At 42.0% G+C, this 25,797-nt stretch overlaps 1 protein-coding gene across 5 annotated transcripts in view; it reads right to left on the bottom strand.

Moving 5' to 3' along the window:
- DCLK2 (doublecortin like kinase 2) overlaps positions 1–24,823 on the bottom strand; it is a 136,092-nt gene extending 111,269 nt beyond the window's left edge. For all 5 annotated transcript variants that reach the window (XR_003899762.1, XR_003899763.1, XM_026647845.2 and 2 more), the window contains exons 1-2: positions 24,057–24,823; positions 5,662–5,996 (exon numbers count right to left, since the gene is read on the bottom strand). Coding sequence is in view for 3 of the 5 variants with exons in the window: in XM_026647845.2 (XP_026503630.1) it covers positions 5,662–5,996; positions 24,057–24,477 (756 nt within the window). In the remaining 2 variants the exon portion in view is untranslated. The remainder of the gene's footprint in view (positions 1–5,661; positions 5,997–24,056) is intronic.
- Between the last annotated feature and the right edge of the window lie 974 nt (positions 24,824–25,797).

Here is a 25,797-nt window from a genome sequence, read left to right as displayed (position 1 = left end):
GGCCACAAGGAATGCAACTTTCATGGACAAGTGATACATGTTCCAAGTAGCTAATAGCTCAAAGGGAGGCTTAGTAAGAGCTGACAGCACAAGGTTCAAGTCCCAGTCAGGGGCAGGCTTCCCTACTGGTGGAAAGGTTCTAATTAGGGCCCTTTAAGAATCTGACAGTCAGCAGTTGACACCAATCCTAATCTGACATAGGACAGCTGCAGGAGAAATTCCAAAGGTTTTACCAGACTAATTATCTGTTAATGGTCAAAGCCAGTGGTACTCAACAAATTCCCAAGGTTTAGATTCCCAGCTCTGTGATTTCATCTTAGAATGGCAGGTGGCAGACCATAATCACATGCCTTTCATTTACCATGCTAGCTACTAAGTCCATTTCTGCAAATCACTACTTAAATTGCTGTCATTAAAGCAATTGTCATTAAGATAGGCTCTGGAATATTAATAAAACTAAACTAAACATCTCTCAAACAATTAGCCATAAAATGTCACTGTTTGAAGTACAAACTGAACTGTTTAAATAGCAACTCCGTGCTACATAAGTGGTGGTGCTTTGGTCAGTTTTTGTGAAAGAACAGATTATTTTATCAAATGTGAACAAAAAAGAAAAAAAAAAAGCACTATAGCAGACACTGTCGCAAGTTACTGTGGCACAATTTCAATAGCAAGCTTTGGCCCATTATCCTTCAATTTTTAAATGTGTTATTGTAGTAATAAAACACTGACAAAAATGATTAACTTTTTAAATGGAAAACACTCTCTCTCCACGTTTTCTGCTTTTTGAACCAATCAGGCAGAGTGACCAATCACAAGCTCTCAAGATTTTTCTCCTGGCCCAACAGTGTTTCTTCTGCAGGCTAACTCCCACACCACTTTACATACATCTACTATTGCCTTGTCTTCAGGCAGACACCTTCGTCTCCTCATGGAGCAATCAACCAGCCAGAGAAGCCACAAGTGTGACTGTGTGCCCAGCTTCTCTTGCGGCAGGTTCACAGTGATGAAACTGCATTAAGATTGCTTGGATCATATTCAGACTGGGAGTCTCCCTCGCCACTCAGGCAAGCAGCAGCACCTCTTACATGAAAGCTAAGCTTGCAATCATCTATCTGCAAAATGGATGAGAGAGAGTTACCACCACCACAGTAGCCACATGAGGGTCCATCATCACCACACTATTTCTGTGCCCTTCACAACTCTTAGCAATCAGTGAAAGAGCTGGGACTAAAACTTGTGGTCTCTGGGCTTCCAGTTTACTGAAATTGCCCTAGCCTACAGGACAATGTGAGGGGGAGTTTCTCCATCTCTCTCTCTCAGTTCCTCCAAAATTGAATCTTCATGAGTCCGCCTGAAGCAGGGGGCCAAAACTGTACTACAGTATTCACAATAAATCTGAGAGAGTTGGCAACACTGGCTTAGAGCCTGAAACGTAAGAGGAAAAATAAAGCACTCTTTTTATGGGGAGGGGGCGTTCCAATTTTCAATAGCTTTTGAGTATGTACAATGCCAGCTAATGTGGAGGCAAATCTCTATTATAGTAATTTCTAACACCTGCAGTAAAATGTCTGACAGCAATGTAACAGTGCAATTAAAATATGCTTAAAATACAGAGGGGATGAGAGTCACTACAGCGGTACGCATATTAACTTATGCCTAGTTTCTTCATTGTAAGCATTACTGATGATTAAAAAGGTTTATTTTTAAACTGAAAAATTAATGTCTTACAGAAACAGCCCTGCACTATCATTAGTTCAGCTCCCTCCCCACCCATAGGTAACCAGTATTCGCTGAAATTACATTCGCAAACGTAACATTATAAATTCTCATTTTTTCCCCTCTCATAAGGCACCATTATTTTTATAAAGCTAGAAAATAATCATTTTACACTACGTTCTGTAAACTGAAAGGTTATTTATTAGGCTTTGTGCCAAAGCATCGATCCCAAGTCAGATGGGAATTATACTGGAGTTCTCAGATTCTCTGGCGAAACCAGATGATGAGAAATGAAGGAACAGATCTTGGATACCAATTGTACTGCTAATCCTACTTCTCTTGCTCTTGCCTATCCATTTCTTGCTGACATCAAGAAAAGCTGCCTAATCTCACATCAACAAGGCTGTTTTAATGGGTACATTTGGCCTTCTTCATAAATTCCCCAAGACAAGCCTCCCACTAGAAACATTTATTTGCATACAGAGCGTCACTTAACACTCGTTTAAAAAATTATGGGACCTTTATGTGGAGCTGGCCTAAAAGAACATTGAAGAGAATTTGTTTCAACTCAGCAGCATGGAGATAACTACCTAGATAACATTGGTTTTCAGGGACCAAGCGTGAGCTAAGAGGATTACCTATTGTTTGAGGCATGTTCTTTCAGTCAGTACAATTTGTTATACTGTACTGACAACCTTTTGGGGGAGGATCCCAACTTTTTAGTCTTGTTGAATTGTTATGGAAATTCCCAATAATATTGTTAATAAAAACCACCAAGCAGTTGGTACGAAGGAGAAAGAAAGAGAGGTGAGTCAAGATGAGGATGGACAAACAATATTTTATGTCCATTATGTGACCAATGTGTGCTTTCTATTTCTATACCATGCAGCTGGCAACAGAATGTGCTTTCTTGAACATATAAGGAAACAATTTCAGCAGAAGGTTACTGTCCCCAGTCATCTGAATACATTACTGACCTGTAGGGCAATATCCAGTCTGTGCTGGCAACTACTTTAAGCTCCTTTAACAAGATCTAAACACTCCATCCTTTATTTGGGGCACAGAGGATTAACTTTCTAAACAAAGTTTAGTCTGCCTAGCCTCACTTCAGAGTAGGAAGGAGGGATTCCAGAAACGAATTAAAAAGAAAAAAAAAAAAAAACAGCTCTCACTCTGGTTGTAGGAAGACATCCAGCAAATCCTCCAGAATAGAGGAAAAGAAAGTCTAGGCCAGGGTACTTTTACCAGAGCATTTTGTCTTGCACTGCTGCCCTGTCAGAATCTGGGAAACAGGAACTAGTTGTTCAACTCTCAACAGAATCTAACAATCTAAAAGTCCAGATCTTATTGTTATAACTACAGGTCATTGGTGTTTAAAGGAATGAAGAACATTTAATTGGATGTTATAAATTATGGCTTAAAATAGATAACTCTCATAATACACAAATCTCAAGAAAATGCTTTTCTCTATGCATAACTATAGGCATGTTGTTGCTATAATAAAAGAATAACAGTCTGATGTGTAGATAAAAAATATTAGACAATTATTTTGAGACTTTTCTTTCCAATGTACTGCTTGAAATTAAATGGAAGGTTTATTCAAAAGATCACTAATTTAATAATCTTTCCCCCTCAGAGTGTAAATCTCTCAACTGAAAATAAAACAAATTAACAAGTGAACTAAGGATTCCTTTTGAAATGAAGAGGAATGTTGTGTGGAAAATTATTATTTTGCAACTAATATCTGAATGTCTTAACTTAAAACAAACATCCTATATCAATTCCAAATTAGCAGAGCACAAGTTATACTTTTCTTAATTGTTGAGAGGCCAGAAGGGTTAGTAGAGTATTTTCTAGCAGATAAGAAAACAAAACAAAAACAAAACAAAAACCACAACAGCAGTTACATTTTACAACTACAAAATGCCTTTTTTTAAAGTTGCCTTTCAAGTTTTGCCAGCAATAGGACATCAACACAAAAGAATTGCCTTCCTAGCAAATTTGGAAGAATAAGTAATTACCACATTAGGGAAAATGGGCTCAGAAATCTCCATCAACTGCTAATTGGAACCAAAGCACCTTTCCATCTACCAAACCATACAAATGCCCTTGGTGCCAACCTCTATGTATACCAGCAAAGGACAAACAAAAAACAAAAACCTGTATGCACATAGCGTTATAGGAGTTTGAGTCAGGCCATTACTGCAGGAAAGGCAGAAGCAAATCTCCCCTCTAGGAAGGTGGAACAGTTACCTGTCAAAGCAAAGGAGTCTTTCTGCTAATCAGTGTGCCTGAAGACCGAGCCCCCATAGGGTTACCTGTGCAGCCACCCACACTATTAGCTAATCACCAGGAATATGTCTAAGGTGGAACTAGAGCTAGGCAACAGGCTATTTTCCTCACTAGAAAGAATAATTGAGGCTTGCAGAAACACTGCTACAGCATGAAATGAAGGAACCATTGCCTGTTGGGAAACAGCTAGTTACTCTAAACTTACTCCTTCCCCCCCACCTCTTCTTCCTCAAATGCATGATGAGCCAATCTAATTCAGCACCTGCAAAGAAGTCAGGAATTGGTTAAGTGGCATTTGGGCTCAGTGCTGCCTTTGTCCCTATGTACAAGTGGAAAAAACAAAACAAACGCTGCACTGTGAAGGATAGTTCTGTCAATAGAGCAAAGCCTACTCAAATTCAATTATATCAGCCAAGGACCTTAGTTTACTCCATGCTTTATGTATATTGTGGGGGCGGGAACAGGGAAGGAGAAGAGACAGCTTTTATGAGCAGGTTGTGTAAAAATATCTGCTTCCACAGCTTCATTTTGGAAAGGGAGATGCATATAAAGAAGCAGAATTTCAGCATGAAGTTACTGATATCACTGTCCCCAGCCATCTAAATACATTACTGCCCTGTAGGGCAGTTCTCAGTCTGTGCTGGGGTAACATTCTGAATCTCCCTCCCTTAACAGAGCAGTTGCCATCTTTACTCTTCTCCACAGTTGAAAAACTGCACAGTAATGAAGAGGTAACAGTGACAGCTCTCCTCAGGTCTGCAGCAGAGGAATAAAGCAGCAGATTAGAAGAGAAAGCTTTTCTAGAAGTTTGCCTACCCTGCCTGAGAACACTTACTGCTTCCTCCTCACTACCACTCCAATCATAGCCTGACCATACCCACTTCCCAGGAGCATGAGGAAGAGTTACTGCAGCAGCCAAATGTGTTTTGCCCTGTTTCAGAGCATTCCCAAGTGCCACAGAGGGCCAAGAACTGAAGATTCTCCTCAGTCCACAGTAAGAATATCACTACCCATAATGTCCCCATCCCTATCGCTAATATGCTGAGGTCATAAATGTGCCCTGGAGTTTTAATAATCTATATTATAGAAATGGCTAACAGCCTGAAATAGATTAGCGCAATAGGACTTCAGACACTGTACAAACAAACAAAAAAGACCCAAAGCCCCTGCAAAGTCAAAGACAAGAGGTAACAGGTAGGTGAAATAAATAAGCAGGGGGAGGAGGTAGCAAGACTACAAGAAGATATTTTCATTTTCCCTGAGGGCGCCCCTCCCACATGCACACACTACTAACTAGTGAATTTCTACTATAATATCCTGTAGGTCGAAGCAGTCATTTACTGGAGATAGGAAACAAGTGAGCTGAGGATGACAGGAAGCCTGGATTGGCTGTACTCTCCCGAATTTTTCCTTTTCCCCATTCCAGCTTCCCAAATTGTGATTATATCTGCTGGTTGAGGAATAGCAAACCTACTTTTCTGGGATGATAAAGGAGGATTTTGGAAAAATTAATCACTGTTACAATATAATATTGATAAGCAGGGTAGAACTTAGATGTTAACAAAAACTGAAAATGATGACAGAATATAAAAGTAGAGGCAGCTTAATTTGTACCCAATATTCAATACCCAAGATGGTTTGTTCTCTTACCTGCTTCCCATCTAGTGTTACAAGTCTCTTGACAATGCCTGAATCTAACTTAATGGCTTCTGTGATGTCAGTCAAAACCTGTTCAAAGGAATGAGCAGTCTTTTTATTCAGCAGAATTCTCACAGCTTTCCGTGGCTTCACTCCACTCCGAATAACAGTCACCAGTTTGGGTTTAATGAAATCTTTACTCTCCTTCATTTCACTTTTCATCGATGTCAGAGATGTCAAGGATCGAGCAGACCCAGTCTTAATATTCACAGACCAGTTTGGATTGACATTCTTGGTATAATCAACTTTGCGATATGGTTCATTGGATGCACATACATAACTTTCACCTGAAGGGGACGGGGGGCGGAGGGAAAAGAGAGAAAGACATTGTGATTTAGGGTTTTATGTTAAACAGATTGTTCAACTATTCCATACATTCTCCAAACTGACAATTTCTTGTCTGAAGCAGTGCTAATTGGGTTTCAAATATAATCTACCTGTCCAATTGACTCCAATGTAAACCAGTGATATGCTAGGTAGAGGGCCTCAAGAATCCCTTGTTAAAAATTCTGCTAACTCAAACTGAAGGGAGAGTTGGAGAGATTTCTCTCCCTCTCAGAGCTCCCTTTCTACATACTGCTTAATTATCTCTGCAGAATATTACATTCCTGGGGCTCACAAAAAAAAAAAAAAAAAAAAACCACCACACACACAACCACCCCCCACCCCACCCTGTAGAATGTACCCAATAGGAGGAACTGGGCTTCCCTACAGACACAAATTGTATGCGGTGATATTCTAGTAATATACTCGACTAATTTTCAGGAGAATTTGCAGAAAAAGTGTACGTCAATATTAGTTAACTTGCTTTGTGATGTTGCCTCCCTACCACCTCAGGTTATTGGAATCATTTTAAATGTTTAAATAGGAAAACAAATTAATAGATTATCTAGTCCTTCCTCCCTCTCTTGAAGCCCAAACACTCTAGGCTTTGTGGTTATGGAAGGGAAATTTTATAAGAGCCTCTTGTTACAATATTGACAGCATATGGCTTGTAGAATACGTATGCCCTACTCTTTAAGATAATAAATGCAAAGAAAGCCCAGCAGTTTCCAGAATTTCAATCATTTTAAATCATTCATGGGGAAAAAACCCACTAAAAGTAAGTATATGCCATATATGCGACTCTTATGCAAAGTAACAAAAAAGCAGTGTCACGTGGTTGACAGAATTTTGTTGGATCATTTCACACACCAGAGAAATGGAAAAACTGCTGGAGGGAGTTATAAAGGAACAGCAACAGAACTCTAGACTGAATGATGTTAATTCTCTGGGGTTGTACTAGTATGCTAAATTAACACTGGATACAGAACAGTCAGTTTTCAGTAGATCTATTCAAAAGGTTTGAGAATATTCTGCTGTAACCTAGGTTTTAAATTTGCTCCCAATGGGCCTTTTTCTAATCTGAAATGAACATGCAAGCTATAATAAAAGGTTTGTAAATATTTAATCTAGTTTTATTAATAAATCATGACTGATAATCATGATACATGTAGAGAATTTAAAAGTGCAGAAAATTAGATACATGATGTTATACTTTACATAAGTGTGTTAGCATATCCATAGTTAACTAATTTCCATTACAAAACCCTCTTTGCTACCCTACAACTTTGACTCAAAAAAAAACTGACCTGGCCTGAAAGTTCCATAGTTTACCCTCATAGCAAAAGAAACTGTAAGTTTCCTTCATAGGTTGCAGAAAAATTGCCTTTGAGTTACTATGATTTGAAATTTACTTGTCCGTTTTCTTAATCTAGTTGAAGTGACTTTTCCCTTTCTAGTTTACTAGAAAAAACTAAAACTCCCAGGAAGCTTATTTAACTTGCTATATTTGAAGAAAATAAGTTGTAATTAAGTTGTTAGTTATTTTTGTTCTGCTTAATTTGGAACCCAGTTCTACTCTTTGATGTCATTGGGAATTGATCCCATTGAGGTCAACAGGAACATATCAGACACTATGCACTGGCTTTTTGCAGTTTAGAGTCCTTTTATAGCTGACAGTTTGAAGATCTCTGTTAATACCAAAAGGTGTCCTATACCATATCTCATACTAAAAGGATAAGACAGAGTCAAAGTCTGCAGCGTGTCTATGAAATTTATCAGTTGGAAATATTTAATACGTAGGCTTGGATTTCACTAAACACACACACAAATCAATAAAAAAATATTTCCATCGATAATAATCAAAATTTACAGATAAGCAAAGAAAATTGTTCTTTGAGAACTTAGAGTTTAAAAAAATATTTACTTTGTATATTTTGATAGGTGATGTTGACAATTTGTGTTTTAATGGTTATAAAGCTTTAACGTTTTGAATCTCAACGTCTGTTGTCATTAAATAATTATCTAACCCAGCCCCATTAACCAGCTATAACGAAAGAAGGACAGGAGACTCTTGATATGGATTTAATCAGGCCACAACTTTATTATTAGATGTCTGGGACTACCCAGCAGATAAAAGTCTGCAGTGCAGACAACACCATGATCATTCACATAACTACCTGGGGCTTCCACCAACCCCCCCCCTTCATTTTCCATCCAGGTCCTCCAGCCAACCCATTGCTGGGACCTTACCATGCACTCCTCCTCCCCACCCCATAGGAGGGTTACAGTGGGCTATAAGGAAGGGGGGTTGGTTCCTTGCCATATCATCCATAGGAGCCCCAATACCCACCCACACACGTGCCACGGACTGTGAAATAAGCCCTTCCCGATGAAATCTGATCTTCCCCTTGCTGTGGGGAGCACCCCAGATGGGGGGTCCTAGCTGCAAGTCCCTGCCGGGCTGGGGAGGGACAGGACTTGTCCTTCTCCTACACGGCCACTCTCAGGGGGAGATCAGACCCACCTCTGAGTGCATGCCCCTGCTGCAGGAAGCTCCAGTGCTGGGCCCCAAAGGTTCCTGTAGCTAGAGGAGGTTTTTGGATGTGGGTCCAATCTCCCCCTGCTGCTGAGAGCACCCCAGCTGTGAGTCCCCGCTTCCAGAAAAGGGAGCCCCACAGTCACACACTCAAATTTCAGATGTAAGAGTCTGAACACGTGAAACTGACCAATTTTAACACCCTCTGGCCGTGAAATTGATCAAAATGGACCATGAATTTGATAGGGCCCTCGCCATTGGTACTTATTCAGACCGGTTATCAGAATATCTTGCAAACATCTCCAATGGCCATAGATGGGACAGGCTCTGAGTTCTACAGTGAATTCTTTCCCCAGTGTCAGCCCAGTGGGTCTTGCAGACATGCTCAGGCCCTAACCGATCACCATATTTGGGGTCGGGAATTTTCCCCCAGGTCAGACTGGCAGAGACCATGGGGGTTCTTCGTTTTCCTCTGCACCATGGGACATAGGTCACTTGCTGGTTTGAATTAGAGTAAAAGGTGTATTCTCTGAAACTCGAAGTCTTTAAATCATAATTTGAGGGTTTCAGTAATTGAGCCAGAGGTTATAGATCTATCATTGGAGTAAAGTTCTGTGGCCTGCAGTGTGCAGGAGGTCAGGCTAGATGATCACAATGGTCCCTTCTGGCCTTAAAGTCTGTGAGTCTACAAGAATCAGGGAGCCGAAACCAGCTCCCTGAAACCCCATGCCTCTCCGTCCGCCAAGCACAGTGCGGTTGCAGGAAAGAATCTGGCCCATTCTCTTCATTTTTCTGTGTGATTAGTTCATCATTTGAATACTCGCATGCAGCTTCCACTGATTTTAATGAGAACAATGAATGCATATCAGAGGGCAGATCCAGACTCTGATATAACAAGAGTTCTGATATGTGGTCATATCAATTTTCTGGCAAGATCAGATCACTGTTTTACTCATCATAAAGAAATTTGTGAACTTATTTAAGAATTATCCTTCTCTTCCAGCAATATTTTCACATTAAGTTTGCAGAAACTACAAAGATATCACAGTTAAAAAAAAAAAAAAAACACAGCAATAATCAAACTACGAAAGATAGTACAGAGTATGGGAAAAGTCCTTACTCTACTAGATTCAGGGGTACATGCTTATTTTCTGCTAGACTCCTATTGAGCTATAGGGCTGCTCTGTCTCTAAATACTGGATTGCCAAATAGAAACACCCAGTGATTTGAGAGATCTTTCTTAACCCTTGCCAACAGGCTTATTAAAATTATAGATGCCAAACAGCTAAAGGAACACACACTTCTAAATGAGCTGTAAAAACAGATGTTAGCAGATAACAATGGGAGAGATTTTTTTTAAAGTTAAAGAACTACATTTTTTACAGACCGATTTTTTTTCTTGAAGTGCTTTAAAAGGAGCAGATTTCTTTGTGAAATTGCTGAGGAACGGGCAGAGTATAGTGGGACAAAAAGAAATATTTGTATTTTGCGTGAGAGGGAATGTTTTGAATGATTAAAGCAGAACCCAGGAATCCCAATTACCAGTTTTCTACTCTCAGTTCAGCAAAGTGTTTACTATGTGACCTTGGGCAAGTCACTTGGGCCAGCATTTTCAAATTTTAGTCACTCAAATCAATATTTGGGCACTTAAGTGGCTTGTTTTTCAAAAGTGAACTACCTCCAGTTCAGCTTCTGTGGAAGAAGAAAAAATAATCTGCCATTAATTTAGGTGCCTAACTTTAGGCACCCAAGTTTGAAAATATTTTATGAGCCACATTTTGGTTCAGTTCACCTATCTTTTAATATTCTACCAACTTTTTATATGAAGGAACTTATCTACTCTATGATGTTATTCAGTTAAGGATATCTTGTAACAGTTATAAAAATACTAATATTTCCAATATCCCAAAAGAGATCCCAAAATAAGTGATATTGCTGATTTCAATGGTCTTATGTAACCTCTGGATTAGAGTAGGTCAGGCAGCTATATAACTCTTGCACTACAGTGCCACAAAGAGAGAAAATTCTTAGAAGTAGCACCATGAGATCTTCACAAATGTACCAAAAGCAGTCAGAACTTTAGTGATTACAGTTTCACCCAAAAAGCTTTTATTTTCTAAATCACTTGGAATTTGAGTGACAGATGCTTTGAAGAAAGATATAAGTTTCAATATTAACATGGGTTAAACCAATAGGAAAGGAGGAAGGGCCTTTGGCTACAAAATGCTAATTCAAGTGACATTCACTGCATGTTTGCTTCCTTTCAATAACATTCAGGTATCCAATGCTAAAAAATAAACAAAAGTCAGAGTTAAGCCTGATGGCCAAGGCTTAAATTAAAGAGGCTGGAGAAAAGAAAATGAATGTTGGACAGAAACAGGTTCCCCAGCTCAAATACATGCATTAATTTTTATAATGAAATTAAAGGACAACAGAACAGAAAGAGACTTCCTGTTCTTAGAATGCTTACCGTTATAGATCTTCCCAATGCTACCTCAACATTGCCATTACAGATGCTCATCATGACAGGATATTTTATTTACACTACACTAGTTAATATGACACACTGTTTATCAGATTTATAATAGAACACCCGTCACAACACAGAGTCTTCCTATAATATTTTAAATCTATATTAATCTACCAGAACAATGAAAACTTTTTTTTTTAAATCAGTTCCATTTTCCAAGGTCTGAATAAGGCCAAGTCTCTTAAATATCTGGGGAAGTCATGGGGTCTATTTACTAGGATTTTTTCTGAGAAGGTGGGTCAAGTTGGGGTGTTATGGTTTTCTTCCTTTGATAGGAAGGGGCAGGGAGGTTTTTTTTAATTAAAATTTTAAAAAGTTACAGAATCCATTTCAGACTGTGTAAAGTTCAATATTTTAGCTCTACTTTGTCAAACTTCCATTTCAAAACACAGGCTGCATGCAGGTTCATGAATTTGAAAGAATAGCCGATATACACAGGCAAAAACTGGCATAGTTTACGAACACTGATCCAACAAGCAGTTTGATACACCACAGGCTTATTATTTGGTCACCTTAGTGTATTGCAGATATTTGTCAATTGTTTTTTCAATTCTATGCCTGCTTTCTTATACTATTTATGGTAGCATCTCTTTTCACATGGGGCCAGATTGGGCTACCACACCTGCATGCCTACACATCTGGCAAGATCAAAGATAAGAACAGAAGAGAGAGAACTATTTAAAAATGGAAAAAACTCACTTTCTCTCTTTAAAATAAACGAGTTTGTGCTTGGTTCAGTAATTTAAGAGACAAGGGATGAAATCTTGGCTCCATTGAGAGTTCAATGACAAAACTCCCATTGACTTCCATGGGGCCAGGATTTTATCCAACGTTCCTAAATACCATCAGAGACCTTGCTAAATGTTCTGATAGTTGGTCTAATTAAATAACATTAAGACACCATTTTGCATGTTCTGATGGCTTATGCATGGAACTGGGAGCCAGGAACTCTCAAACAATAATCTTGGATCTGCCACTGATTTGCTTGGGCAAACTGGCAGGTTACACTAACTTCAGCTAGCACATGTAAGTACAAATTGCAACCCCTCACTCCAGCAATGAGCGCTGCCCTGCAAATAGGATTCACTTCAGTGGGCGGACAGGTGGAGTTTCTAAAAGAAAGCAAATTCTAGGTACTCTTCACCCATTTCCCACATCTGTAAAATGAGAAAGAACACTACCATCCAGACAGGGAAGCATTAATGTTTGAACAACACTCTACAAACACCATGTATTCTAGCAAGGTGACTCTCCTGTGTTAAGAATGTTCTTGTCTCTGTATCTTTCTTTTGCAGAAAGAGTAGGACTTAATTGAAAGCATTTTACATTATGTGATCACTGATTATTCTGCATGTATAAATCCAGTGAATTTGATATGTTGCTATATTTACCATTACACCAACAGATTTTAAATCCATTTGAACTCAAAGTTTTGATTTCCAGAACAACAAAAAAATCCTCTGATGCTGTGATTATTAGCTCCCACTAAATACAAACATTGATGTGTAGAAATATTTCCCCCCAGGGTTACATTCTATATTTAAACCTATATTAATGAAATAGTTTCTAAATATTATTGAATACAATGTAACAAATGCATAAAAGTGCATGCAATTCCAGCCCAACGTAACGCAAGTTTAGCTGCTTTTTCAACTTTTCTATAGAAGGTTTTCCCATTTCAGCTGTGTATACATATTATCTAAACTGGAGACTAAGGGCCAGATATGAAGCCCACAGAAATCATGGGAATCCTTTGGATCAGACCCTAAATTTCAAAGTCACTCATAAACGTATCATCCCTAGAGGATTAGCATGATTCCACATACACATAATAGCTGTGTTTCCAAGTATGTAAATATGCAGTGAACTTTACATTAATCTACAGTTTGAAATATTTTTAAGCTAATGCATAACAGCCACAAATGGCAGATACTTATAGCAATTGCCTTGCTGAAAATACAAAGCCTGAGTCTTTAGTATACGGGAGTGGCTTTCAAACTGTGGGACATGGGATTGGTTAAGACTTTTCCCTTGTTTCTTCAAAATATTGTTGATAGCAGCGGAAGCTCCAGGCATCAGCACTCCAAGCGCGTGCCTGGGGCGGCAAGCCACGGGGAGCACCCTGCCGGTCCCTGCGAGGGCAGCAGTCAGGCCGCCTTCGGTGGCTTGCCTGCGGGAGGTCCACCGGCCCCGCGGCAATCCAGAGGCGGGGACACCGAAGCCGCGGGACTGGGGACCTCCCGCAGGCATGCCGCCGAAGGTAGCCTGCCTGCCGTGCTTGGGGCGGCAAAAAAGCTAGAGCCGCCCCTGGTTGATAGCATAACAATTTCTCTCACTAGCTGCGTGTCCTGCTTCAGCTTCTGCTGCTGCTGCCGCCAGGCTGGAGGAATGAGGAGCAAGGGGACCTGGTGGCCTCTCCCTGTGCCAGAGGTGGAGGGGTAGGATGGCATACCAGGTCACTCACTCTCCAGGGGCAGATACAGATGCACCCCCTTGGGAGGTAGTTCCTGCCTACCCACACAGGCTCTTGCGCCTGCATGCTGGTGATTGAGCCAGGACAAGAGGAGCCTGTGGCCTGTGAATGATTCTGGGGATCCCAGGGACAGGAGCATGAGGAGAGGTGCACAGCACGGATGTCTGCATCCAGTTGGGGCCACCTTCCTGGACCTTCCATATCCCAGGCAGGGGATGCTCACAGGCCAGGGAGCAGTTGAGCACCTAGTCAGGATGGACTCCCTGACCCTAGGCATCCAAGGAAATACTCTCTCTTAGAAAAAGTGTGGTGCACATGGCACATGACTCTCCAAAGGGGGGGGGGGGAAAAAAGAAAAAAAAAAAAAAAAAGTTGGGAACCTCTGATGTAAAACATTGGCAATCAACTCTCCAGTTTTTAGATTGTAATATGAAATTTGTTACTTAGATATTACATGGCTGTTTACAAATATAAAAGCAAACTATACGCTGATGAAAAGGAAATTTTGTTAAGCAATAAGAGGCTTACTAGGCAGAAATAATATGAGCGCTACTGAAGTAGGTTACAGTCTGGCTTCTGTATCCAGCCAACCTATTCTGCAGGAAGCTCAACCAGGCTGCAGAACTATTTTGGCAGAAGTATGAAAGCGCCTCACAAGTTGGCATTCAAATTTCAATGGGGCATATGTAAAATCCAAAGATTTATTACAATACTGTTTGCAGCAATCAAGAAGTGACATCTTTTCTGTGCAGAAATCCTCCTAGTGATCAGAAATCCCCAAATAAGGCCTATGCTTGTTTAAAAAGATAGAACAACTGTTGACATTTTGGATCATTATACAATCAACAAATAATTTAATTTGTTTTTTACTCTCTGCCTCGGAGTTTGGAGTTACACCATGAAGAACAAATGTTACCGGCTTGTAAAACCCAAATTCTTAAGTAGTTTGCCCTTGGGTTGGGAAACTAAAAATTTCCCCAACATTGTATTCTTCACAGAAAAACCTGTCACACCCTAATCCAAGGCTTTTTGGATCCTTTTGAGGAATAGTTTTCAGAACACCCAACAAAAATCTCAGGCTCTTGGTTATGCAGCTGTAAACACTGATATTGCACAGAGTAGAGGAAAAATGAGAGAGATGGGTCCTGTCCTTTTATGATAATTAAGGGAGTTCTTGAGACCAATTATTTTCTGGATTCATGTAAAAATTGGGATATACTATTTTCCCTGATTTTAAGCAGATATATTTATTAAATATCCTTATAATTAATAAATATTCTATAATATATTTACATCTGGCTATATAAATATAATATTCTGACTTCATGAAATTGAGAAAAACCAATCTTGAACAGCACCACACAATAAAACTGTATGTGACTTGTGATTATACATGGTCATTAGGAAAGTAGTTGCCAAATATCTCAGTGCCTTTCATGGCATGAACATTATACATCACAGCCAACTGGCTACACATTTAAGAAGCAAGCCAGAAGTGTTCTGATGTCTCATGATCAAAAACACAGGTTGCCAAAGGAAGATTTGCAGATATTCCATTTAAACCTCGCCATTCTGAACACAGCCTTACAGTTCTAGATTCCCCCAGACTTCAATACGAGTTTTACCCAAGTATTAACAGCAAAATCTGACCCTCTGTATTCACAAGATATGATGATCCCATTCAGTTATCTCAGTTCAGAATAGGTGTAATGCAGTTCACTGTACTTCCTGGAGTGTCAATGAGTTTGTCTTAGAGGTCTCAGTATAAAATGTTTCCAGTAACTGCTTTGCCATATTTCCTATATGTTGGAAGCTGCATAATGATATAGTGGGAAACTAAGTATGAACCAGCATCCACTATCACAAGATGCTTCCATCTAGTTCTCCTAGATACCATAAGTTGTCTCCAATTTTACACATACTAATATTTAATAGCATTCCTCTTTTCTGCCCCCAAATTTCAGCAAAAACAACAATTATCAAGTAATAAATAAAGTTATGATGGAAATTTTAACTACACAAAGTTTAGGGAATTCAAGAAACGAAATCTTCTTCATAATTTCCCAAATGCTGGTAGTTCAGTTTCCTTTTTAAATGCAGTTAAAACTTCAACCATAATATTGCAATATGGAGCTTTTCATGCTTCTCTTCCTTGGTTTAAAATAAAATAAGAGATTTTTATAATCATCACATGAGATGCAAGACTGAACTGCTCCAGATATAGAGCAAAGGCTAGTCTATGTACCCAAATATTAGACACAGTCAAATAAACACAGGTAGTCTGTGTGTGTGTGTTTGTTTATTTTTTTAAAATCAGATATGCGTATCTGAATAGCCATATTTAAATTGATAAGCTACATTGGGCATGTGCACTCTACTATTTTCAAATGCTTATAACATTTTTCAAATACGTATTCTTTTTTCTCAAAGTCAATAAAGTTTACATTCCTGACTGAGGATTGAGTACATACTAATTTTTTTTACAACAAAAGAGCTTGAGTTCTCAGAATGCCAGCACAAGGAGAGAACACTGAGTCCCAGATTCACAAAGGGCCTTAGGTGTTTAAACCCCTGACTTAAGCACTTCAGTCCCAGTGTGATCCACAAAACTGCTCAGCTGCCGCTTAATCCTGCAGGCACCTAAACTGACTCAGTGCCTAAATTTTCAGGGTAAAAAGTTCTCTGGGCACCTATGGCTATGTCTACATTAGAGACCTTACAGCAGCACTACTGTAACGCTGCAGCTGCGCCACCGTAAATTCTCCCCTGTAGCCGCTCTATGCTAACGGGAGAGAGCTTTTCCGTTGGCATAATAAAACCACCTCCCACAAGCAGTGGTAGCTACGTCGGCAGGAGAGGGTTTCAATCTCTCTTATTTAAATATGTATACACAGTGGAATAGCTTCAAAAGTCATTGGGCCAGAGAGTGAATGACTCTGTAGAGTTCAGTGGTTAGGGTATCCACTTTAGAGGTCCAAGACCCAGAGTCCACTCCCCTTACTCCAATCACTCTTTATTGGTACAAAGTGAACTAGCTTCAAGAGGAGAAACTAAGGGAGACTCAGAATGTTCCATAGCTCAGTAGTCAGAGCATTCTTCTGAAAAGTGTGGGAGACCCCTGTTCAAATCTTCGGTCTCAGACAGAGGGAGGACTTGAACCTAGGTTTCCCACATCCGAGGTGAATTCTCTAATCACTGAGCTAAAAGTTATAACAGCTATATCTGCCACCTCCTCCAACCAGTTTGTGTAGAGCAAGGCAGGCACTTAACTCCTATCTTGTAGAACTGGAAGGGACCCTGAAAGGTCATCGAGTCCAGCCCCCTGCCTTCACTAGCAGGACCAAGTACAGATTCCTAAGTGGCCCCCTCAAGGATTGAACTCACAACCCTGGGTTTAGCAGGCCAATGCTCAAACCACTGAGCTATCCTTCCCGCACACTACAGGAAAAGGGTTCCCTGGCTGTGGATCAGAGATAGGTGCCTCTCTAGAGCCCAGACTTAGGCACCTAGCACTGTGAGGAGGGGCTTAGGATTCCACCCCTCTCCCCCATCTCCCATTCATGAATTTCAGCCGTTTCCCACCTACAATGCTGATTTTGATGCCTCCCACTCTTAGACACCTCTCTCCCTCCCAGTTTTGTATAGGCCAGGGAGTCTAGGCACCTAACACAGGCTTTGTGGATCCCAGTTGTTGTTTCAGTGATTTTCCTAGCACTTAGAAGTTAAGTAATGCAGCACCAAGTCCCTTTGTGGATTCAGGCCTAAGTTCAGGTAAAAAAGCGGCTAAACTAAAGTTACTGAAATTTTTAAATAATCTGCCTTTAAGTAGAGTACAAATATGAAAGAGCAGCCCAAAAGGCAATTTTTTCTGCAAATGTACAGACACCTAAGATGTCAGCTTAGAATGAAAATGCTTCTTAATTATCACTATAGCATTAGGTTAAAAGAACCTATGTGCACTCCTGGGAGATGACAATATGAGGGGGGTATCAAGTGTATTCTACTCAATCTCTGAACAATAGATTTGGAACGAGAGTCTTGGGGTGAGATATGGCCCTTGGTCTGCCTTTGTGAGGTGTTAATGGGCTTCTATTATCTCCTGAGGCTGAGATAAAGTGTCCTGCTTCTCAGTGAGAAACTACACAACAGAGTAGAATAGATGACACAGTTATGAGTGTCACTAGAGAAAGAGCCATCAGTCCCCATTTTTTACAAGTGCGCCACTTTGAGGCGCATAAGTCAAAGCAGGCATCTGGTTGCCCTTCATGTTTCTGTCTCATAAGCCTCAGCTCATTCTCACAGCATCCATTACGTCTAATAAGGATGCAGACAGGTCCCTGTTCAAACTCTTTCTGCCTGACTCTTTCGTAGTGCCAGATACTACTGATGATTCTTTAAATTGGATGGTCAGAAGGAATAGTCATTAGAGTATCCTTTCTCTACTTCATACCACAAGGAGACCAGATTTCCAGAGCACTGGTAAACTTCATTTTCCTTCCTTCCTGATTTCTTAGGTCCTTGGACAACCTACAAATGATCATGTTCTTGTCCTCAATCTACTTAAACTCCCCAGATACAGACCCTTTGAGAAGCTAGGATGCCACATATCAAAGGGGTAGCCATGTTAGTCTGAATCTGTAAAAAGCAACAGAGGGTCCTGTGGCACCTTCACACTTACTCATTCTCACCTACTCCTTTCTCTGCCTGCCCCTGTTCTCACCTTCCATTTTGTAAGGGGGTACAGATGAGAATTTTCTGAAAGGCATGATTAAGGCCACAGGTTATCAAGCTTGCTGATTCTATCATTTGGCTTACCCACAAGAAGTAGACACCTACCCTGAGAAACACTCCCATAAACTACAATTTTTTCATATTAAGGAGATCCCCAGTGGTGGTTTTGTTCATATCACAACAGTTTATTGCACTAACATTTCCTATGTAAACTGAAAACACTGCATCTCTCCAATACAGTTAACATATATTTGAGAGATGCAAATATTTTCGAACCATTGTTTAAAAAAAAAAGTATCTACCTTCCTGTGTTATACCAGCCAGATCATCCCTGTCCTTTACGTTTTTTTATGATTTCTGAGGTGCTCTGGCTTTTGGCTTCAATGCAAGAAGATAATTGTGCCTTTTGCAAGCACTGAAGATACAAATTGCCAGCTGGTGCTAGCATCTGGTTTTTCTGGCACAAGGAAAGAGGTTCTTGACCTACTTGGTAAAAGCATACATCAGTTATAATCTTGAATACTTTAACAGGATTAACCCGATATTGTGATATGCAGTAATAATACTCAAAAGCAGTAAGTACTTGGATCACTCACTAATTGGTTCCCACCAATGCTTTCTTTCTTCTGCTCCCTGCTAACATGAAATAGCCATCTCCTCAGGACAGAAAACGATATCCTGGGACATTGCTCCCTGCCATGGATAATGACAGCCCTACTGAGAATCTTTCTACATCCTCCCAAAGGGCTTCTGTACATGTGCCTAGCATCCTTGACAACTTTGAGTATGTTGCCAGTGGTGCTGACATACCACAAGAGGTTTAACTATAGCTGTTGAAAGCAAATGCTATTAAGAGTATTTGTGCTATGCAGAGCACTAAAGATGCCCTATCACTTGCCACATCAGAATGCCTGTTTCATCAGTGATGAAGACCACTTTTTCCTAGTTCTTCCAGAAGTCCAAAATAATCTCCTGGTTAAGGCCAAGGAGCCTCAATATTTTCCTAGTTCCAGAAAAATCTAAGTATGAGATAATGAGAGGCTGCATGACCAGTAAAAAATAAAAAGTAAAACAGAAGATGCTAAAGAAACAGAGGGAGTCATGAGCACCAGCTTCTGCCACTGTGAAGAATTATCGTGTGTTTCCACCCCATTCCTAGTGCCTAGACAACACAGTGGTAATATGAAGTCACTTCAAAAATTAAAAAACTAGACACCTATCTAGACATCTCAGATATACCTCAGTTTCTGCAAACTGATCTTATGTCCCACACTCAACCAATTAATCATTGGGAGTGGGAAGGAAGAGAAAGAGAAAGTAAAAATAAATAATAATAAATAAAGGTTGTTCCACTATGGCTATATAAAGGTGAAATATAAAAATGCACATGGGAATCCTGTTACCCCAAACCAAGAATATTTTGTTGGTGTCACATATAGTAAGTGTGTGCGTCACATCAGCAGAAGGATGGGGAGAAATTACACACACAATATCCCACTGTGCTCAAACAAGGATATATACTATAGAGGTGAGAAACATGGGTTTAGCAAGAGGGTGTATCCCAAATAAAATCTTATTCTCCCTATTCCCAACAGCTCACACTATTGATGAATTTGCCAAGCACATTTGGGTCCTGTATATTAAAGGACACAGCCCTGCTTCCATGAACTCCAACATAAGCAGAATCCAGAACCTTAGAGATTCCTCTCTCCTCAAGTTCTATGCAGGCACCTGAGTTGTCAAATTGACAATCCAGAGATATTTACATCTATTGGAGCTGGGGACAGACCAGTCTCTGTGGAATGTGCTCAGCATCTCTGGTCCAGCAGAGCATGAGTTTGCATGCCCTTCAGAACATGATGCGAAGCATGTTTAACCAGACTTGTTGAAGGATGTGAAATTTTTAAGTGGCAGTTGTTAGGTTACATTTATTGTTGTGATGTGTGCTGTTGAATTTGTTTGTGGCTATAGATAAGTTATATACATTATATACTACATACATTAAACAACAACAGAGTGTCTGACTGATTTTTTTTTTTTAATGTCAATAGAATTTCTTACTGTATGTGCCCAAGCCCACAACAAAGCATGTAGTGTCTCAATTTAGCTGATACAGAATATCATGACACAGGGTTTGATCAGCCAGTTCTTATATGCCAAACTGACAAATAGCAAATTTGCCTTAAAGTGCTTATCTGCACTGGATCTGTCTAGAGCTGTAAAGAGTGACTCTGAGCTGAGACAAGCTTAACACAGCACCTACTGGCTTGGTCACAGAGGCTGGGGGCTCTCTTTAGGCTCACATGATACAGCTCAGAACTCTTGTGGCTCCAAGTATCAGCCGCAGAAATGGGCAGAATGTACAAACAGCTTGTCCTGCCAACCGAGATATGAAGGACTGAGGTAGGTGGCTACATTGGCTCTGGTACCTGGCCGTCAGTTACCATACACAAGAGCCTTCCACTATATTTACAACATATGCACCTCTACTAATGGTGCGGAGAATTCAAGTCTACTGCCAATGTCCTTTTAGAAGCATTAATTCCACTGTGGATTTCCATTCAAGTCTGCTTGGTCAGAAAGGAAGAGCAAGTAAAGAATAATTGTTTCTCCACCAAGCTGATGGAGTCCCGACTGCAAAGGAGGGTTTCTATGGGCTCTTATAGATGGTAGAGTCATTTTCTGTACTCTTTTCCCTGCCCCTCCATGCTTCCTGCCTCAGGGTTTTCTCTTCTCTATGTGCATGGTAAACAGATCTATAACAGAAACTAATGTTGGTGAAATTTGGTGTGCTAATTGGAGCATATGCTAATCCAATCATGACGCTGAAGGACCTTTTGAATATTCCTGTAAGCTGTGTTGATCATGAATAAATGAGCAAATTATTGGGAATCTTTTTTCCTTTTATTTTACTTAGAGAACCATGAAAGTGATGTTTCAATAGCGGTATTATTGTTGTTGCTGTGCATCTGATGAATAAAACAAAAGGGCACACTCAATGAGCATATAACAAAAGAGAGACAAATACTGGCCTCATTTGCACCCTTAAAACCCCACCTAAGTTAATAAGACTGCAGAGGTGTAGAAGCAGAATTTGTCCTGATGATTCTAACCAGTACATGAAAAAAAACAAGAAGATACTATGGATGAAAGTTTATAATGATACTGATAGGAATCAATCAGTTTTAACAATAACTGTACTAAAAGCCACCTAAAACAGGCAATCCCTCCTTCATGAAACCACTTTAATAAGCATTATTTTTTTGGCATTAAATTTATTTAACTATTATTTAAAACAGGTGTGGGCAAACTTTTTGGTCTGTGGGCAAACTTTTTGGTCTGTGGGCCACATCTGGGTATGGAAATTGTATGGCGGGCCATGAATGCTCACGAAATTGGGGGTTGGGGTGTGGGATGGAGTGAGGGTTCTGGGGTGGGGCCAGAAATGAGGAGTTCAGGGTGTGGGAGGGGGCTCCGGACTGGGGCAGAGGGTTGGGGTGAGGGCTCCAGCTGGGGGTGTGGGCTCTGGGGTGGGGCTGGGGATGAGGATGAAGGGTTGGGGGTGCAGGAGGGTTCTCTGGGCTGGGACCGAGGGGCTCAGAGGGTAGAAGTGGGATCCGGGCTAGGGCAGGGGGTTGGGGTGCAGGAGGGGATCAGGGGTACAGGCTCTGGGAGGCACTTATCTCAAGCAGCTCCCAGAAGCAGCAGCATGTCCCCCACTCTGGCTCCTACGTGGAAGTGTGGCCAAATGGCTCTGCGCACTGCCCCATCTGCAGGCGCTGCCCCTGCATCTCCCATTGGCCACGGTTCCCAGCCCATGCGAGCTGCGGGGGTGGTGCTTGGAGCGAGGGCGGCATGTGGAGCCCCTTGGCTGCCCCACATGTAGGAGCTGGAGGGGGGACATGCCGCTGCTTCTGGGAGCTGCATGGAGCCACGTCATGTGCAGAGTGGGGCAAGCCCCAGACCCTGCTCCCCGGCAGGAGCTCAAGGGCCAGATTAAATCATCTGAAGGGCTGGCCTGGATGTGGCCCCCGGGTTTGCCCACCCCTGACTTAAAAGATCACTTTTACTAGGCACCCATTTTTAGACTAGAGAGGCGCAAACTTCTTTTGTCTAATTTCATACTCACTTAAACATCTGAGGTGACATTCTGGCCCCATTGACTTAAACAGGGCCAGGATTTCACTCCTGGTGTTGGGAAGAGTGACTCAAATGATACTGAAAATTCTGCTTAGGCAAGACCATGAAAGAGAGACCACAGGAGGAATAAAGTCCAATTTAAAAAAAAATGGAAAAAATAAGTAGAGAGCAAGCAACTAATGAAAACATTGATGGAAACTATCTATACATCATATGCAGAGCACCCACTTATACCAGCCTAGCTATTACATACCCAAAATGCAGCACAGGTACCTTTTAAGTAGAATTTTTAATTGAATAATCCCTTTTTTTAAAGAGGAGATTGGAGGAGGATTATGGTGTTACTTTATAGAGAAAGTTTGCAAAAACAAGGATTAGTCTGCAAGAACGCCACAAGATTCTCCTATCCCTGCTTAAGGCAAGTGCCATTGCCTTACAAATCAGAGAAGGAGTCTTCTTCAATAAGAGCAATTGCCCATATTTTTAAAATGTATTTCGGCACCTAGAATGCAGATGGCTACCTACTGAGATTTTCAAAAGTGCCTCAGCAGCTGGCTCCCATAAATTTTAATAGGAATTAGGCACTTTTCAATATTCCACTAGATGCCAAGCTGCATCTTTAAACACCTTTAAAAGTTTGGCCCGTCAGATCCTAAGTGTCACTGAAAGTCATTAGGGTCTTAGTCCTAAGTCACTTCTGAAAAAGGGACTTACGCCTCCAGTTTGGTCCATTAAATGCCAAAATATAAATATCAAGGCTTCTACGGGATGACTGTTTTCAGAGTATTTTATAATGAAAGGGCTTTCTCTTGTTCTGAATAAGTCTGAATCGCCATGGGTGAAACAGCAATATTGACATAATGTTATGGGAGTTAAATTAAAACATTTCCCTTCCCAAACAAATAAAAAGATATCTGGAATACATCCAGAAAATTTATTACTAATCCTATAGTTGAAACAAAATATCAGCCAATTAGTTAATCACATCAGATCAAACAAACACACACTACCATAGGGTACCTCTGGGTAAGCTGCAGGGAAACACCAGTGAGAGGGGGCTGGGGATAGATAGGAAGGAGAATGGTGTAGGTAGGGGAATAGGCACAGAACAAAAAATGGAGTTCCAAATATAGCTCTCCACTGACTAGGCTTGTGGTTCTGGGCAGCTTCTCTGCACCGGTGTCCCTCTTTGTGCCTCTAAAACAAGGTTAATACTTACCTACCTCCTAATGAAGATTCATTAGTTTGTTTTTTTTTTAAAACCTCTACAGATGCAAAGGAGCCAAATTCCACACAGTTACACCTATGTAAATCCAGATTAACTCTGGATTGAAGCCAATGGAGTTACAGAATTCAACCCTAAGTAACTACTCTTGCTAAGGTGCCTTGTGGGTTTAGACAGAGAAAACACAACGGGAGAACGTGAATGCCTTGTGTAGATGGGGTGGGACTGGGAAGGCACAGCATGCTGGGGGAGTAACAAGAGAAGGTACCTTACAGGAATACAAGGTAAAATAAGAGGTCAGACCAGCCTGAGCAATGCCCCTCTCAGGAGCCAGCCATCCTGTACAGCCTGGACTTTACTCCTCAGCAGCTGCAGGTGTCTCTCTTACCTTCCACTAGCTCCTCCAAGCTGGTGAGTTTCCTGCTGCCATCAATGGTGTAGATGGTGCGGACCCCCTGGGGCAGGTTCACATTGTCCGACAGCGACCTGGTGAGTTCGATCAGGAGAGCATCGAAGGAGCGAAAGCGGTCGCTGGAAACGGCAAACACCAAGCCCTTGAAGTACCTGTCCCCATTGCGGTAGAACCGGGCTTTCTTTGCTTTCTTCTCCGAGCTGAGGGCCTGCAGCGTCCGCGTGCGGTAGAAGCTGCAGTGGGCGCTGTGCGCGGGGCTTGGGATGAGCCCGTTCCCCTTGGGCCCGGAGCTGCTGCTGCAACTCGAGCCGGTCCCCGCTCTGCGGGCCCCCGAGCGCTGCTGCCTTTTGTCCCGCTCCTCAAAGTGCTCCAGCTCAATGCTCCTGTTGCTGGCCATTTATTGCACCTCCCCCTTCCAACAGCTAGTCCCCCTGCTTTTCCCCCAGACTCCACGGGGCCGAGTCCCCCGAAACCTGCCGCTAAGCCTGGCTCAGGGCATGCAGATACAGCGCACACCTAATTTAGCATCACGCCGAGCCACCCCGCCTGGAGGGATCTGGCGCGAGAGCTGCACCTACCCTGCTCAGTATTTACACCCCTGAGCGCCAACGTTGCCCTTGGGACTAGCTGTCCTGCGGTGTGATGATCTTTGCCCCCCTCTTAAGGCACACATGCACCCACTCACACACGCATCCTGCTGCCTGCCTAAGGAAAGCCTAACTCCGCATCTCGCGGCCAGGCGCAGCAGCTAGGACACAGGGCACAAACTTCGGGAGGCTGAGGAGTTGCTGGCTCCTAGCTGTAGCCACGCAGCCTCACACAATAAAGAGGATGCTGCTAGCCATGATGTCCCCAATCATGCCATTCTCTGCGGAGGACGTGGGGGTGGGGAAGGCATCTCTCTCCCGCCCGCTCCCAGCGCCTTCCAATCCGGAATGCCCAGCTCCAATTGCCCACCACAGCGCGCCGGGAGCCCGCGGGGCTCGGGTCACATGGGCGGATTGCAGGCAGGGGGATGCCTCACGTGGCTGCCGCTCCCCTGCTACCGCATTCGCCGCTCGCCCACAAGGCGCAGAGGAGAGACACAAATCCAGCCTCCTCTGGGAGCAGACAGCCCCCTCCCCAGCGCTGCAACAATCAGCCCCCGAGTCCGCGGTCCCGCCCTGCACAGCTCCAGCGGGTAGGAGCAGCAGCTGGGGAAGGCTGTTAGTGGAACTGCCCTGTGAAAAAGCAAACGCCCGGCCCCTAGCTTCCCTCCCCGCTACGCCTTTCTATGCCGGCGACTTCTATAGCCGGGCGCTGAGGCTCCAACAGGAGGAGCGAGCTGCGGCTGTAACCCGGCCAGTCCGCACTAATGGCAATGCAGCGTGTGAGGCAGGCGAGGGCTTCTCCCGGGTCCTAGACAAACACCATCTCCTACAGTAATGAGCCCAGAGGGGTTTGAGCACAAGCTGCCTTTTATCAACCCCATTGTAAGCTGCACTCAGGCTGTAGCTTGTATCTAGGGCCCCACCAAATTCATGGCCATAAAAAACGCCTCAGGGATCATGAATTCTGGTCTTTTGTGTGTTTTTACCTTACACTATACAGATTTCACAACGTTTCTCCAACTGGGGGAGACCCAAAAGTTGCAGGTGGGTTGCAAGATTATTTTATGGGGTAAGCGCACCCTTACTTCTGTGCTGCCTTCGGAGCTGGGTGGCTGGAGAGCAGCAGC

Source organism: Terrapene carolina, unplaced genomic scaffold (assembly GCF_002925995.2).
Source record: "Terrapene carolina triunguis isolate 2854851 unplaced genomic scaffold, T_m_triunguis-2.0 Scaffold66, whole genome shotgun sequence".
Classification (NCBI taxonomy): Eukaryota; Metazoa; Chordata; order Testudines; family Emydidae; genus Terrapene; species Terrapene triunguis.
The sequence above is the reverse complement of the archived record's forward strand: the minus strand, read 5'-3'. Positions and strand labels throughout refer to the sequence as shown.